This window comes from Falco biarmicus, chromosome 1, assembly GCF_023638135.1.
Source record: "Falco biarmicus isolate bFalBia1 chromosome 1, bFalBia1.pri, whole genome shotgun sequence".
Lineage (NCBI taxonomy): Eukaryota > Metazoa > Chordata > Aves > Falconiformes > Falconidae > Falco > Falco biarmicus.
Window position 1 is genome coordinate 100145004 of NC_079288.1, and position 16851 is coordinate 100161854.

At 42.8% G+C, this 16851-nt stretch overlaps 2 protein-coding genes across 6 annotated transcripts in view; one reads left to right on the top strand and one right to left on the bottom strand.

Annotated features, from left to right (window-relative positions):
• Positions 1-4545, top strand: part of KLF3 (KLF transcription factor 3) — a 29414-nt gene extending 24869 nt beyond the window's left edge. For all 5 annotated transcript variants that reach the window (XM_056352014.1, XM_056351990.1, XM_056351997.1 and 2 more), the window contains one exon: positions 485-4545. In XM_056352014.1, the coding sequence (XP_056207989.1) occupies positions 485-666 (182 nt within the window). In that variant the 3' untranslated portion in view covers positions 667-4545. The remainder of the gene's footprint in view (positions 1-484) is intronic.
• Positions 4546-8213: 3668 nt separating this feature from the next.
• Positions 8214-16767, bottom strand: LOC130155104 (toll-like receptor 1). The gene is made up of 3 exons (XM_056352060.1): positions 14994-16767; positions 14256-14545; positions 8214-11780 (listed from the first exon to the last, which is right to left on the bottom strand). Exon 3 carries the CDS (start codon positions 11689-11691, stop codon positions 9289-9291), a length of 2403 nt encoding a protein of 800 aa, XP_056208035.1. The 5' UTR covers positions 11692-11780; positions 14256-14545; positions 14994-16767; the 3' UTR covers positions 8214-9288.
• Positions 16768-16851: the final 84 nt, after the last annotated feature.

The following is a 16851-nucleotide window of genomic DNA, read 5'->3' on the forward strand; positions in this document are numbered from 1 at the left end:
CATATTAGGAAGTAAAGATTGAGAGAGATTTTAAGTTGAGCTGCTTGCGACAGTGGTACCAGTTATTTATACTACAGTAACTTTAAGAGGTCACAAGAAAATTTCTGCCTGCTGTGCTGAATGGTAGCAGCACCAGTCCTCTTCCCCCACATAATCTAGGTCCTGGTTTTGAAAATACTTGAACAAATGTTTAAACCTTCACACTTCTGGCCTTGGTGAGACAAAACAAATGCTGATAGGGCAGAGAGAGGAACAGAGAGACAATAAAAAAATAAGTTATGGCAGGAAACAATTTTTTTATCCGTTAACATCAATTACACAGTTTCTAGTGCAGAGTACTCCACAGCCGAGTGCTCTTCAGAGGTTTTTTTGAGTAATCATTAAAAAGTACTTGCTGAAATTTGACAAGGCAAGAGGATAAATCCATCAAATACTTAGCTGATATGTTTGTCTTAAATCCCCACTTCTGTGTTTCTTTTTCCAGGTGAAAAACCGTACAAATGCACTTGGGAGGGATGCACGTGGAAGTTTGCTCGTTCTGATGAACTAACGCGGCATTTCCGCAAGCATACGGGAATCAAACCTTTTCAGTGCCCAGACTGTGACCGTAGCTTTTCACGTTCGGACCATCTTGCTCTTCACAGAAAACGCCACATGCTAGTCTGAATGTCTTCTGTCCCCGACTCCTGTCACACTTTTTTTTTTTTTTACACATGCATTTTGATTTGGATTCAGCTGGTCTGAATCTCTGAGTTTATACCATTAAAAGCTTACATATGGTCAGTAACAGATGTTATCTAACCCTTCTATGTCCTTGCCACGGGTCAGACCTAAAGAATGTGAACACCTTTTTTTCCTTTTATTTTTTCTTCTGGGGATGCTAAGCAAACCCTTTCTGCAGACAGTATGTTTAGTGTATTCCATTGTGAATAAGGGAATTTGTAAACTAACAGCTTTTGTTGGTTTCTTCGTATAATCAACCCAGCATATACTGATAAAGTAGTAAATTTACTGAATATCCAAAATGCTAGTCCTTGCCAGAGACTTTTTAATTATGTGCCCTGTAAGGGATAGATACACTCTCATTTTATGCTTAACAATGCAATTAATGGACTCTCCCAACTGTGTTGATTTCTGCAGTATGGTTAATACAGCAGTTTTAGAAAGACACCCAATTTAGAAATCCCCTTTGCCCAAACAGTGAATGACACTGTAGAAATAAATCGAAGCAATATAATTACTTTACAGAAAGATTGAGTCATCATATCATTTACCCCAGTCAAGAAGAAAAATTGGCAGGAATTGGTCCATATATAATACTGTGCATCTAAACCAATGTCATCTGTCCTCTGTATTATAGTGTAGTATATATACTTGTTTTTATTGCATAATGCCCTGGTGGATTTGTTAAATGAAGGCCTTGTGTGACACTGTGTCTGCTTTTTGTGCAAGTGTATGGATGGAACACACACGGTACTCTCCTATGATACGGCATTAAATTATGTTCATACAAACCTACCACACCTCATTTCAGGGATGTAGACTGTCCCTCTACAATCGCTCCCCTACATTTCTTCTAAATATTTTTTTTCTTTGCTGTACCTCAGAAAATAGCAATCATTATGTCAAAAATGCTCTGACCTGTATTGTTGAAAGTGAGTGCCACTTTAATACACTACAGTATTTAAAATGATTAATCCACAATATTTTTATGACAAGATGGCATCAGACATTATGAAACACTTCTGATGATAAAATGAGTCATGTATCTGTTTTGGATAAAAACATACCAGATCATCCATTTGGTAACCCTGGTCTGTGACTCTGGTAGCGTCTCAACAGTAGGTAGACGAAGCTTCCCTGTGGATGTGTCGATTGTATTAAAAATACCGCATCAGCAAGTCTTAACTCCCATGTCGGTTAGCAAACACAATAGATTAACTGAAATCAAGCAACCTGCAGCTGACCCTAGAAATGTTCCTGTCTGTGGAAGCCTGCTGAAAGGAAGGTTTCTGACTATTAGCTGGGAGACTTGGTGGCACTGCAAGGAAACAGGATGTATTTCTCCAGGCTGTTGCACACTGGTGCATTTTTCTTCTTTCTCCTATGTAAGGCAAATACCATTCCCTGCAAATTAAACATACTGAAGTCAGGGGTTTGTTTCTCTTGGGAAAAACCCACTGGAAGATGGAGGGGTGAGGGGAGGAAGAGTTTTCATAAAACTCTCCAGGAGGAGTCAGGTGGAGTGTCCATCTGCAGGTGGGTATTTTTGAGGTTACGGAGCAGGTAGGCTGTGCTGCTACATCCTGTGGAGTCCCAACAGCAAACTGAAGTAGTCTTGGAACAGTTTTGAGTGCAAAAAGCCTTCCCTAGGTGATGGGAGTTTACCAGGTGTTCTGCTGACATCCACGTAACCATAGAATTACAGAAGGGCGGGATCTGTACTTCCTGGAGAAAACAGTCCTACAGCAACTGCTGTGAAAAAAAGTATTGTTCCAGTTGTTCAGCAAATCTTGTATGTGGGAATATGGAACTGGCAATTTTATTTAAGGAATGGAGCCCTGAACATGTGCTCTACGAAGGGGAGAATGGAGATTTGCAAAGCAGACTTGGAAACATCGCTGCAAAGCTTTCATGAGGAAGATCCATATGCTGTGTTACAGCACCATACATCCTCACCACTCCGCTAGAACTGAGGGAAGTTACACCAGATCTACTTGTAACTGGCCTTCATCTGCTTAGCTATGGAGCTGAGAAACCTGGGAGATGAATCAGTCTTTTTTTGGTAGGCCAGATTGTTACTGATGTTGAGGAACTTGCAGGGAAGAGGAGGATATTAGTGAGCAACTGTTCTAGAATGGAGATTTTTGTTGGATATTTTTATTGGCAGCAGTAGCAGAATTGGCCTCCTTCGCTAGGCTCTAGGTTTTAATGATAGTGCCATAAATGCAGACACATCACTTGAGAGGGTGTGTGGAGTCCCTGTAGCATCTGTCACAAGTCTACAGACATTCAGTGTCCTGGGATGAAAATAATTCTCTTGCATTCTAGGGAAAAAAACAGATGAGATCTTATAGAAATAAATGGCTTAATGGCAGTTGGTCCCATTTTTAGCTTAACATATGCAAATCCATAGAATTTGGAATGTTTAAGGAAATTTCTTTCCAATGCTGTTCTCTTTTGAGGCCTTCACAATTTTTTTTTTGTTTGGTTTGGTTGTGTATGGGTTTTATTGGTTGATTTATTTATTTTTTTTTTTAAATTAGAAGTCTAAAATCAAGTACCCTAGGTGCAGAACTTCTTTGTAACCATGAGTTACATTGGAGAATTTAATTTAGGTTATTTGCCATGTTCATTCATTAGCCTATGTACTACTTTTTTCCTGAAAATATTTATGCTAATAGTGGGGACAAATACAGTGGAGATTCAATAGAACTTTCAAATATCTTTACCCATGTGCCTTGGGATTTAGGACAACAGAAATTTAAGTATTAAATATTTGAGATTATTCCATATAAATGCCTTGCTTATAGAATTTTTCACTTGTGTCTGTGGTGTCTTGTGGGATGTCAAAAAAGTCACAAATACAATTTTGTCTTTCAGCTGAAAATGTGAATTTACATCTTAACTGGCTCATTGATTCATTTTAGCAAACTCTGATTTGAGGGTTATCTTGTAATTTTTAAATATACCTGACTAAGTATTTTTTAAAGCCAATCCTTCTGTCTTTGCCCTTACTAAAGAAAAGCCAGTTTAGATACATAGAAAACCCTAATGCTGCAGAACGTGTATATTTTAAAAAGCCACCTTTTTCCCTAGCAGTATCGCATTGTGCGGTGTGTAACAGGTGATACCGTTTTACTAAAATGTGTCTAAGTCATTTGATTATAACAAATTACTAGTTTCTAAGACAATCACGAAAAACTGCATAGGTATAAATGCATGTGGTTTTATTGAAATATACACTGCCATTCTGCAGTGATATTTCTAATGCCACATCTTGTCCAGGTATGTTGTCTCTGTCAAGGTTAGCAACATGTAGGTGAATACAAATGTTTTCTATAAAAAATTACGTTTTACTTATCTTAAGAGGGCTACACCAGTTTTCATTATATTTTACAAATATTAGCACTTTTTAAAAAATGTACTTTAAATATTAGAGGGTCAAAATAATCGTTCTGCTTAGCATCTCTCACCTGCAAATGTAGCAGGGATGTTATATTTACTTTAATACTTGTATAAACTATGCAGAAATTTTTTAATAAAATGTAATATATTTTATAAGCTAGTAAGACTGAATGGGTAATTAAAGGTTTCTAGTGTGCATTACTATAACTTGCAAATATGGAGACATTTTGGTAATTTTTCTTATTAAATATGTGAATGTTTCATGTACTTTCACTGTTTCTACTTTGGTAGTCCAATGGGAATTCAGTAATGACATTTTGTCATGTCAAACTGTGAACATAAATTTGTACTGTACAGTCCTCATATTTAGTACACAATGCATATGTATCATACTTGTTAATAAACCCCTCAGAATATCGCTTGTGATCGTGTCATCATATGCTGTATGACAGAGAGGACTGATGCGGGTACAAGGGTCAGAGGTGTGCTCAGGGATCCCCACAACCGAGGGCAGGAGCAGGCAGGGCAGGGCAAGAGCAGGAGCCAGCAGAGCAGAGGCAGGCAGGGCAGGAGCGGGAGGGGAGCAGGCAGAGCAGGGCAGGCGCAGGCAGGGCAGGAGCGGGCAGGGCAGGGCAGGAGCGGAGCTGAAGCAGGCAGGGCAGGGGCAGGAGCGGGCAGGGCAGGGCAGAAGTGGGCAGGGCCGGAGTGTGAAGCATTGCAAGCCTGTAAGCACCACCACCTCTTCGAGCGGCTGTGCTGCGGAGGAGCTGTGCCCAGCAGTGCGCTTGGCAGCAAACTCACAAAAATAGTTGACTCGCTTCTAATTGGGGCATTCTAATTAGTCTGTTTGCAGGTCTGGAGGGCCAATCATGCAAGTCTGCATTTTTTATCACTCGCGGAACGGCTGGCTGGGCCGGCTGCTTTAGCCGTGCTCTTCCCCAGAGCCCTTTCCCATGCTGGGTGCCAGAGCGGCGGGCACAGGCGCGGGCCGCCAACGCGTCGGCGCGGTCAGCCCTGCTCACCTCCAGGCACACCCGCAGGCTTCGCTGAGAGATGACGATGTGTGGCGCTGACAAAGAATGTTTTTTGTTTCTTCACATCTTTTCAGATGCCTAAAAAGAGTGACCCCAGATGAATTTATTACGCGTCTCTTAACCCCATTCCCGCTGAGGTAATTGCATCGGGATGTCGGGCTGCCGCTGCCCGGGGCCCAGCGGATCAGCTTGCGGAGCACCCGCGCTGTGCCGCGGCGGCCGGCGGCAGGGACGGCAGGGGCGGCAGGGACGGCAGGGACAGCAGGGGCGGCAGGGACGGCAGGGGCGGCAGGGACAGCAGGGGAGGCAGGGACGCGGCGTCAAACCGCAGAGAACGTGAGACAGCGGCCGGCTCGGATTGTGTAGCGTTCTGCCCGAAAGTAAGGCTTGGCCGTTGCAAGGCAAGACTCGGTGCTCGCTCACACCGTGCTGCTGCTGCCTAAGGTTCGCTCAGCGAACCGGCCGCTAGCGGGGCCCCGCAGCCCGCCCGCAGGACGGCCGGCCGGCGCGGGGTGGGCGCCGCCACAGCCACTGCCCTCGCGCGGCGCCCGCCACCGGGCTGGGCGTGTCCTGCCGCGCCCCCGGCCCGCGCAGCGCGCGCCCCTCGGCGCTCGCGGGGCTGACCGGACTCCCTCAGCCAGGCGCGCTGAGGCGGGCGGGGTGCGCCGTGTGCGTGCTGCCGGGAGCCGGCACGTTCGGGAAATGGCGGTAATTTAATGGGCCACTGGGTGTCACCCTTCGCCTGAGAAAAAGGTAGACTTTAAACTCACGGGATTGTAATTTAACGAAATACTTATTTTCCCGTAGTTAAAAAGTGACGCTGTTCCCTCTGTCCTACTTTATCAGTGAGTCAGATGCGGTCATGCACAGAAATATGCTCCAGGATTCAAAACCGATCTTGGTGCCTTTACTGCAATTTTTAGCCATAAAAACGCTTTTAACGTATCCTCTACAATTAAAGCTCTGGCCTGGCCGCACAAAGTTGGCGCAGTGCTGCTGTTGTGTGTGCTTCGAGGCCTGTGTGCTCAGTGAGGAGCACCTGACGCCATTTTATAAACGGGGACGACAGTATGACAGTATTTCAAGAGCTCAACCAGATACTCATGTCCTGTCGGTCTTGCGGACTTCTTTCCCAGAAGCAGCTCTGTGAACACACTTTAAAAAAAATTAATAAATCTTCAACAGCGTATTGCCTCATAAAAAACAGTGAAGAAAAGCATTTTCTACGTTAGCCCAAAACAAAAAATAATCAACACCCTCTGAACAGAAACAGAGTTTTACGGAAGAAAAAAAAAGGAAGATCCAAGAGAGAAGGGATGAGAAACACTGTCAAATGCTACCTTAAAAAAAAACAACCACAAACCAACCAAACTGTCTTATCAAAGGAACTCAGATATGTATTTTAAGCAACTGTAGTGTACAGTATAGTACATACATACAAATAAATGAAATACTTGGCATGTGTAGGAAAGTTTTCTGAAGAGGAAAAGACAGAACATAAAGGGGTGTTACAGGGTTAATATCCTAAAACAATGCACATGGCAGACTAGTCCTTCCACACCTACCTACAGCTTAAGTTTCAGAACAGTCTTAAGGGTGAGGGACTCTTCCATGGCCCAGACCCTGTGTACTATTTAGGCCATAAAACCCAGTTTGCTAATGCATGACATTGACAGAGACCGAAAAGCCTGATTTGAGAAATTTTCCTTCCTCTTTTCTTGTCCAGTAGCCTATTAAAACATTACCACTAAGCGTGAATGCTAGTCATATTCTTAGACTGTAACACTTGGGATGGGGAGAAGTCTTTCAGAAGGAGGGGCACGGGTTTTCTGGTAGCATTCCTCACTGCAAAGTGCAGAGGACCCCCAGAAACATAAATGCTACAAAACGTCCAACCAGCTTAATGTGCACTGGCCTTGGCAACTGCACACTGCCTCACGTACCTGAGAGCTGTGTAGCACGCAAGCCTTAATTTACAGACATATGTAATTCTGGCTGTAGCTGAAAGAAAGAAGCCGCTGAAGCTTAGCCAGGTACTTGCCTAAGATCAGACAGCAGTGTTACGGAGGAAGTAAAGAACCTGCACCCAGAGGGATGCTGTACAGCTAGGAAAAACCTGTTAAGAAGGAAATGTTGCAGCTCCAACGGTGCATTCAGGCTGCAGCCCCAGGTTTAACATCACTACTTCCATGGAAAGCACCTTGCTGTCACTGGCTGGCTGGCACACGAGGTTTGCAATGCACTTTCAGCAGTGCCCCATAGTGCCCAGTGCCCCTGGCTGCTGTGTTGGGTTGCCATGAATCACAGAATCATAGAATGGTTTGGGCTGGAACGGACCTTAAAGACCATCCAGTTCTGACACCCTGCTGTGGGGAGGGACAACTCCCACTAGACCAGGTTGTTCAAAGTTCCATCCAACCTGGCTATGAAGCACAAGTGACTCTCAGGGTAAAGAATTTCTGACTCGAACTCCTGCACTGTGCTAAGCTCCAATGTGTCTCTGACCTTCTCCCCTCATAAATCTGCTTTTCAAGCACGCTGCATCCACCAGCTCCCACTGAAGTACTGAGGGTCTAGCATCCCTTTTTAAGGTACACAAAGAAATCTTGGCCCAGGCTTTGGGAAGGGGGAGATCTGTTATGTGTTATCACAGAAGTCAGTAGCCAACTTCCCTTCCCCTGAAATTAAGACTTAATAGAGATTTTTAGCCGTTCTTTCCAAAGCTCTACATTAACAGTCAGGCACCTTGTATCCTACTGCAATGCCCAGTTAACCTGAGCTGGTAGGTGGGTGCAGAGTGGTGTCTCAGCACCTCTAGACACCAGAAAGCTCTCCCATAGCTTCCTGTCCACTGCTTCATCTAGCTACCACCACACACACCTGGCAGGTGCTCAGTCAGCCACGCCAGTGAGTGTTAAGGATCACATCCTCTCACTGGCTTGCTCCCCTCTCATGCCGCTCATGGCTGTGATCAGAGGGCTTTGCATTTCCATTAAGCCATAAGTATAATTACACAACACCACACCTCCAGTGAAATGACACCAGGAAATATAACAGATAAAAAAATGACAGGTTTATTAGATTGTCAAATTAAACCCCAATACAGCAAATTATTAGATGTCTCCTATCAACAAATACCATTAATTGGTTTGATTTTAGAAGAGAAGTTATTTCCCAATGAAAATTGCTCCTTTCTCACCTGCATGATGACCCTCAGCACCTGCTATTTAAAAGCGCAAGGTAATAGAGACCAATGAGAGTCTGGAGATGAAAAGGGTTTCACTTCCAAACATCAAGCTTCTATCTTTTAAAAAACAGGAAAAACAAGTAACCCAGTATAGCTTGATATAATCATAGCAGAAAGCAGCAATATTATAATGCTATAGAAATTTCATAAATGCAGATAGTAACTATTATTTTGAAGACAACAAATAGTGAATTCTATGCAATCATGACTTGGTAGGTAAATCTAGGCAAGTGGGAATGTGTAGTACAATAAAGGAAGAAGAATATTAAACAGGGATTAATGGCTCCAACTTTCAGCTCTTACCCAGGAAAGTCTCTGTCCGTGATGAAGGGAAAGACTTCCAGGAAAGGAAAACAGGCTGAACAGTGCAGGTATACTGTATGCTTGACATATGCTATACCAATGTCCAGGGAGGTATTTGAGCAAGAGTTTTCTTCTTTATATTAATTGATTAAAGCCAGTGAAGCAGATATCTACCACCTTAACCCCACAACTTCCATGTCAGAACAAAAATTAAATGCATACCTTGACAGTCCTGATGACATTGAACAACCACTATTTATATTACTTTCAAAGATGGCTTTCAATGGGAAAAGTTTGAAATAAATGCAGCCCAAGTATACAAAAATAAATGTAATCACTATGAAAATTCCTCTCTCTTTCTCTTCGTTGATGATGGGCAACTACAGAAGACTTCTGACTACCTTCACAACTAGAATAAGCAATAGAAGTTTCTGTATGTGTCACAGTTACATTTTGCTACAAAATAGGAATAATGTAAAAAACTATAAAAAATTGATTAACAGTTTAATGCAAGACAGTCAGGTCACAGTTATTCACATACTGACTCACACTACTAGTAGAAGTAACATCACTCTGCTACTCATTTGCATCAGCCATTGGCAGGTTATAGCTAATAGCTGCCCTCAGATTAGCCCAGAAAAGGGCACGCTTGCTCCTCTCCTTCGGCCACTCCAGGTAGGTTCGCTTTGCCATGAGAGCCTTCAGCTTGTGATACCTGGCAGGGATAATATACGGAGGGATTGGCTCCAGCAAGATGAGTATTAAGCTGTTGAAATTCTCACTGAATAACTTGTGATGGGCAAAGTAGAGCTCATAGTGACACCACTCGCTCTGCACAAAGTTGGGAGACAACACAAAGATCGACTTGTAGCTCTTCTCAATGCAGTTAATGATGTTCTCCACAATGCTCTTGCCGGGGACAAAGTTCCGCTCATGCTGGCACAGCTGTACGCAGCCCTCCCCCTTCTCCAGGTTTGGGATCAGCTCGTTCTTCACCCACAATGAATCGCGCTCGCTGTAGGAAATGAATGCATGGAACTGCAGAATGGCCTCTTGCTCTTTGGGGTGGCTGTGCCAAGCTCTCCGCTTCGTCTGCGTCCACTGCCACGTCATTCGCAGGTACCACGGCACATCCAGGTAGATGCACAGAAAGGCCACGACAGCCACCAGCAGCAGCATTAGCAGCAGAGCTGTCACAAGCAAGAGCATCGTGTTGCACGCCAGCTCAGTCAGGTGGAAGTCCTTTAGCTGCGTCCCTCGCAAGTCTTCTGGGTACTCGCACACGTACGCTGCCGGCCAGCCAAACAGCTTCCCCCCAGAATGCCTCTCCAGACGGACAAAGTCTTGAAGTTCACAGGAACACCTGAATGGGTTGTGCCCGGCTTGTAGCTCCCTGACCTTTGGGCAGCTCTGGAAGAAGTCAGCAGATGGGGTGAGGATCGAATTCATCTCTGTATTCAGGAACTCCAGGGATGTAAAGCCACTGCACCCCGGCAGGTCAGCCAGCCTGTTGGATGCCAGGTTCAGCTCTTTCAAGGACTTCAGCTCAGCCATCCCCTTGGGAACACTGGCGATCTGATTGTTTTGCAGGTCAAGTTTTTTGGTGTTGACTGGCAAGCACTCAAAGACGGCATCCGTCAACTGATTTGAGGACAGGTCCAACTCTGACAGAGACTCAGCCCACTGGCATTGCTCATCAGCTCCATCATGACGCAGCAAGTTGCTGCTCATGTCCAGATATTTCAGTGACTTCATGTGGCTGGTCATGAAGCTTACCTTGAGGAGGCTCTCAAATTTATTCCTCTGCAAAATAAGTGATTTCAGAACTGTCAGTGTGCCACAATTCTGGAACAATTCATCTGTCAGGGCGTTGTGAGAAAAATTTAAATACTGAAATGAGCTTGTTCTATTGGGGCAAAGCATGTGTGGCATATATGCATCATATATTGTCAAACTGGCAATATTCATCTCCGAAAACTGTCTGTATAAAATCTCCTGGTTGAAATAATAAAGCTTATTACGAACATGCTCCAAAGTTAGCACTTTCATGGAGCCACCCAAAGAGATTAATTGTTCCACAGAGCTTAATAAGGCTAGAAATTCATATTCAGTCAGGTCCACCAGTGGTCCTCGAAAAGTCAGATTTCTTACAGTCAAATGCTCCACGTGTGAATGCCAAATAAGCAGGAAAATTTGCAAAATGATAGCCCACTGTAAGTCCACAGTGTCAAGCGTGAGAGCTGTTGTCTTGATTTTCTTCAGAAGCATTAAAGAAGGAGGGGGAAAATCTTTGTAGCTCAAGGTGTATCTTAAGTTAACTACCTGTAAGTTTTCTGAAGTGCTCATTCCGTCGTACAAGAGGGGAAAACTGAAGTTTTGGTTTGCTGCAAAAACAATGTGGAGGTTCCTTGTATTCAAGGCCATCAGACTCTGAGGTTCGTACAGAGAAAAGTATTCTAAGGTAAGGAAGACAGTATGCAGCTGTAAATGTATGATATACCTGAAGTCTGACCTTTGTATCATTGTGGCACTTAATCCTAGGTACTCTAAACGAAACATGTTCCCTAATTCCTGGCAGATGGGCAGGGCAGTAAACTTATTGAAAGAAAGATCTAAATGTCTAAGATATGCAAGAGTTTGACAGTAAACTTTCAAAATGTTATTATGAGATAAATCTAAGTATTCTAAATCTTCATTAAAAATGAAGACACTGAAGTCAAGCTCTGTAATTAGATTATGAGAAAGATTTAATACTTGAAGGTCAGAAAGATAAATAAATTCTGAGATACTAAGTCCAGAGATCATATTATGTGATAAATCTAATACATGAGTATGGACTGGAATGTTTTTTGGAACATTAGTTAGCAAACTGCTTGAATAATTTGCAATAAATTCATCTTCCACAGTTGGCTGGATATTATTCCATAGTGTGAATGTGAAGACACAAGCGAAGACATAAATATTTGTAAGTGGTCTCATTATGCTTTCAGGTTTATCTTGTTCTTTTACAGAAACACAGCAGCATATCTTTGTTTTCTATTCAATATGTCTCAGTGATGAGTTCAGTCCTATGAAAAGAAAACACATGGAATTTGCTGGAATTGTTGAACTGTTGAATTTGGATTTATTGCTAAAATAAAATTCAATACAAAATTTATGTAATAAAAATTTTATTTTTACATACTCTTGTTCTAAGTTCTTATCAATCATCCTCACTTCCATTCTTTAATTCCAATTATTGATTATCTCAGTTAAGTGGAAATTAATTACTTTATAATGGGAGGAACAAAATCAGCAGTATGTTAAAACACAGAGATGTTAAGAAATTCAAATTTCTCAACAATCTTGAAAAATACAAAACCGGTACAAACAGACATCAATGCATTTTGGAGTAAAGGAGAACACAACAAGCTTCCCATCTGCTCTTTCCTCACGTCCACATACATTTGGGGACAGCACTCAAAAAGTCCCATGGACCCTCACAGGAACTGGTGCAAAAGCAACCTCTTCATTAAGAAGACCCAAAGGATATTCCTCTTCACACCCCAAAGGCCCATGACATGGCCACGCACCCCCTTAGGGTCAGCCAATCAGAGAAGCTGATCAGCTTTGTCTTTGCTAGAGCACAGACAGAGAGGTCCATGTTTTCAGTAAGCCAAGAATCTTGAGGAGGAATTATACTGTCCTATTGTACTGGGTTTATGTGGGAAGGCTTTGGTAGCAGGAGGGCTACAGGGGTGGCTTCTGTGAGAAGCTGCCAGAAGCTTCCCCTGTGTTCGATGGAGCCAGTGCCAGTGCTCCGAGATGGACCCGCTGCTGGCCAAGGCTGAGCCCATTGGTGACAGTGGTAGCACCTCTAGGACAGCATATTTAAGAAGGTGAAAAAAACCACCCTGTGCAACTGCAACCAGAGAGGGGTGAAAATGTGTGAGAGCAACAGCTCTGCAGACACCAAGGTCAGTGAAAGAGGAGAAGATGCTCCAGGCACTGGAGCAGAGATTCCCCGGCAGCCCATGGTGAAGCCCACGGCGCGGCAGGCTGTGCCCCTCAGCCCATGGAGGCTAACGGTGGAGCAGATACCCACCTGCAGCCCAGGGAGGGACCCACCCCAGAGCAGGTGGGTACCTGAAGCAGGCTGCGACACGGTGGGAAGCCCGCGCTGGAGCAGGCTCCTGGCAGGACCTGTGGCCCCATGGAGAGAGAAGCCCAGGCCGGAGCAGCATTGCTGGCAGGACTTGTGACCCCACAGGGGATTCACACAGGAGCAGTGCATTCCTGAAGGACTGCACCCAATAGAAAGGATCCACATTGGAGCAGTGTGTGAAGAACTGCAGCCTGTGGGAGGGACTCACATCAGAGAAGTTCATGGAGAACTGTGGAAGGGACCCCATGCTGGAGCAGGGGAAGAGTGTGAGGAGCCCTCCTCCTGCGGAGGAAGGAGCAGCAGAAACAACTTGAGATGAACTGACTGTAATCCTCATTCTCCATCCCCCTGCGCTGCTGGCAGGGAAGAGGGAGAGAAAATTGGGAGTGAAGTTGAGCCCAGGAAGAAGGGAGGTGTGAAGGGAAAATGTTTTTAAGATTTGGTTTCATTTCTCATTATCTTACTCTGATTTGACTGGTAATAAATTAAACCAATTCCCCCAAGTCGAGTCTGTTTTGTCCATGACAGTAATTTGTCTTTATCTCTCCATGTCCTTATCTCAACCCATGAGCCTTTTGTTATGCTTTTTCTCCCCTGTCCCGATGAGGAGGGGATTGATGAGTGACTTGGTGGGCATTTGGTGTCCAGCCAGAGTCAACCCACCACACTCATGGATATTGTATTGCCGATCTGGCTGAAAGCATGTTAACAGGAAAACCACAGCATAATCAGACACTACATATGAAGCAGTGGTACCAAAAATCTGAAAAAAAACCCCACTTGACACTTCCAAAGACTCTGGGATTTCCTAGGTGTCCTAGGAAACTTCTAACATTTTCCAAATTATCCCACAGTTCCAACTTGACAAAGAACCTCTCTAGAAATGATGAGGGACAGTAAGTCTAGGTCTGAGGATCAAGAAATCCAGGAAGGGAAAGAATTTGTGGATATGGAAAATGGTCCAGCAGAATTAATATCTGGACATGTCTATCAATAGCTTACATAGATTTGGAGAGGCATCCGTTCTATCATAAAAAAAGATGACCTGGGCACTACTCTCTGGTCAAGCATTAAATACAACACACAGACAACCAGAAGATGAGCAACTCATAAACCATTTCAGAAGACAGACATCCCCAGTTTTTTTCCTGTAAAACACCTGAAGTTTTAAAATTGTGTAATCTTTTGTTAAATAAACCCCAAACCCCTATTTTTTTTCAGTTATAAGTTGTAAGTTGTCTTAGTCCTAATAATTTGATGGACTGATTTCAAAACTCATCCCTGCCCCTCCAAGTCTCCTAACAAGCTTAATCAAGTTTTCTTTCAATTCAAAAGCAAAAAAATGTGTCATATCACCAAAAGCAATAAAAGAATAAATTAGTAAAGTATAAATTTCTACCTCAATAGAATCCAGTTGAGAGGTCAGATCCTGTCTTCAGAAAGTTGTGCTAGGGTGTCTGAGCACAGAATAGAAATGAAGCTGGGATAGTTGGTCAAAGTACAGTATCACCCACAAGAAGAACCAAGACAAAGAAATCTGACCCAGCTTCCTTCAAAAAGCAGTTGACCCTGTTCTTCAGAGTCCAGGACGGTAGAGAAGCTCTTGAATCAAATAAACTTTTATCTGGAACTATCTGGAGGAACTTCCCCCTGGGCAAAAGGGACATCAGGAACAAAACAAGAAATATTCTGAAGGAAAACAAAACCGGAAAGATATTCTCAGTCCATGCTCCATTGCCAGATGAGTTTTAATTTACTCTGCATGCTATGCTATACACTGCAGGTGCATCACACAAGGTATGATCCACACTGTATAGCACTGAAGAGTGCCACAGTCAAAGAATAAAGCAGATCTCTCTAGCAAAGCAATATTAAGGAACAACGGTATCCCTCCGACACTATTTTATGACGGTATTAAATTAAGAGTTGGCTAAGAATGAAAATTGCCATACCAAATGTTTTTTTCCCTTTCTCCTTTGCTGAAAGTCAACATACAGATGAGCATTTCCACTGAAATTTCAAAATGCAAGAATATCTTACAACAGTGATGAAACACCAGCACCCGAGATTTGATGGAGTCCAAAACATGTATAACAAAAAGAAAAAAAATGTAAACAATGAAGCAAATATAACCCACCTTTTGTGTGTGGAATTCATCTCTTGAGTGAAGAGCCAGCAAAAGTCCTCTGCATACTTGGTTAACATCCTCAAAAGAATTTCAAACATATGAAATGTTCAAGCTAGGGAAATCTCACACGAGATGCTAACGCCTTAATAATTACTACCTCAGGAATTAGAAAGAACCAGGTTTTATTATATAGGCTATAAAATTCTAAGAATTATTGACATTTTCCTACATCACAGGTATTAAGAGCACAATGAAAGGAACTTTTTAACAGTCTGGACTCAAAATGTATTTACTTCTGTGATATTTACATAACGGTATGGTTTAGGAGGAAATAAACCTATCTGCAGTACAGAATATTCACCAAGGCAAGACTGCTTAAATAATTCTGCATTTCTAATTTCACTTCTGCTTCTGATGGTTACACAGATGTTCTAGAAATTTGTCAACTGCATTTTCTCTTCTGCTCAGAAAAGAGGAAGCAGAACTCTCACTGCCAACTTCTCTTCATATCAAAACCTCTTGCAGAGCTCTGCCCCACTCATGTATTTTTCTCACCAAGCAGACTAATTAATGTAGCACATTGATGGATGGCAATCTGGGGATGGAGGAATCCAATAAAGCAGCCATTCAATTAGCGTTTTGAACAGGAGCATGAGCTTAGGGACCAAATCAACAGAGCAAAGAGCGAGTGCATGGCAAGGGCAGATGTAAATAACCAAAACCAACACCTCACTCCCATAAGCCTCCAAACTAATACAACATGCTTCAGTAAGATTAATTAGCGGAGAAGAAAGAAGCAGAGATGAATAAATGAATGAAGATTTATTTAATTGGAATTAATTTTAAGATTAAATTCATGAAGTTATGTAATGAATCCTTCAGGCATGAGCAATCTAGGGGAAGAGGAGGCACCTGGGTCCATTCTGGACTCAGTCTAGAGCTTACTCCACCCCATAAAACCGTGCCTTGGAGAAGAGTTGAAGACAAGAAGGGTTTCAGCTAAAGAAGCTGAGAAGTATGAAAGTTTATTCTAGATACCAGTGCCAGTTACACTTCAAGCTTGCATTAGATTCCTTTGAAACTTTTCTTTTTGCAGTTATCTTTTAACTTTTGTAAGGAAGAACTTAGCCCTTTGCTTTGCTGAAAGAAAATTTTCCTTTTTCTTTTTTCATTTCATTTCAAAATGAATAGGCTAAGGCACTTGTTGACAGAACAATAATACCACATTTATGCAAGCCAGTGGCAGTTTTACTTCCAATATAATCTGTGAAAAAACATCGCTGCATGGACAAAATCAAATACACCACCAGCTTTCATCAGAGCTGACTCCAGTGCAACACAGCCATAAAAAGCAGAAGTATCTACGCCTTTACTTACCACTCTTCTTTATGAGACTTTAAAATACATTCAAATAAACAGTTTGCCATAAAGAAAAATTTGCAACTGGTTAAAATAAAACTGATACTTCTGAATACCTCTGTTAAATCATCAGGAACATTGCATTATGTTATTTTTACTAACCAATTCAGAAAAGCTTTGTTTGGGGCTCGTTTCAGTTCACTAAGTCATTTTGCATGATAGGCAAAACCTAAAAAGCAGTGTATTTCTGCTCATGCATCCTGAAATGTACCAGCTAAATACCATCCTTTCCATAGTCAGCATACATACACTCACGCAGATCCCTTGTTCCATTTCTGAAGCTGATACTGCTGGGGTTTTTTGCAGCTGATTCTATCAATGAGCACCTGTCTTCACAAACAGCCTTTCCCCAAGGCACATTTCACATTTCTGTCTGTATGTTGTGATTACTTACCCAGAGAAGAACTGCAGCTACAACTTGGCAGGGTATCAGAATCTATTCAGGACC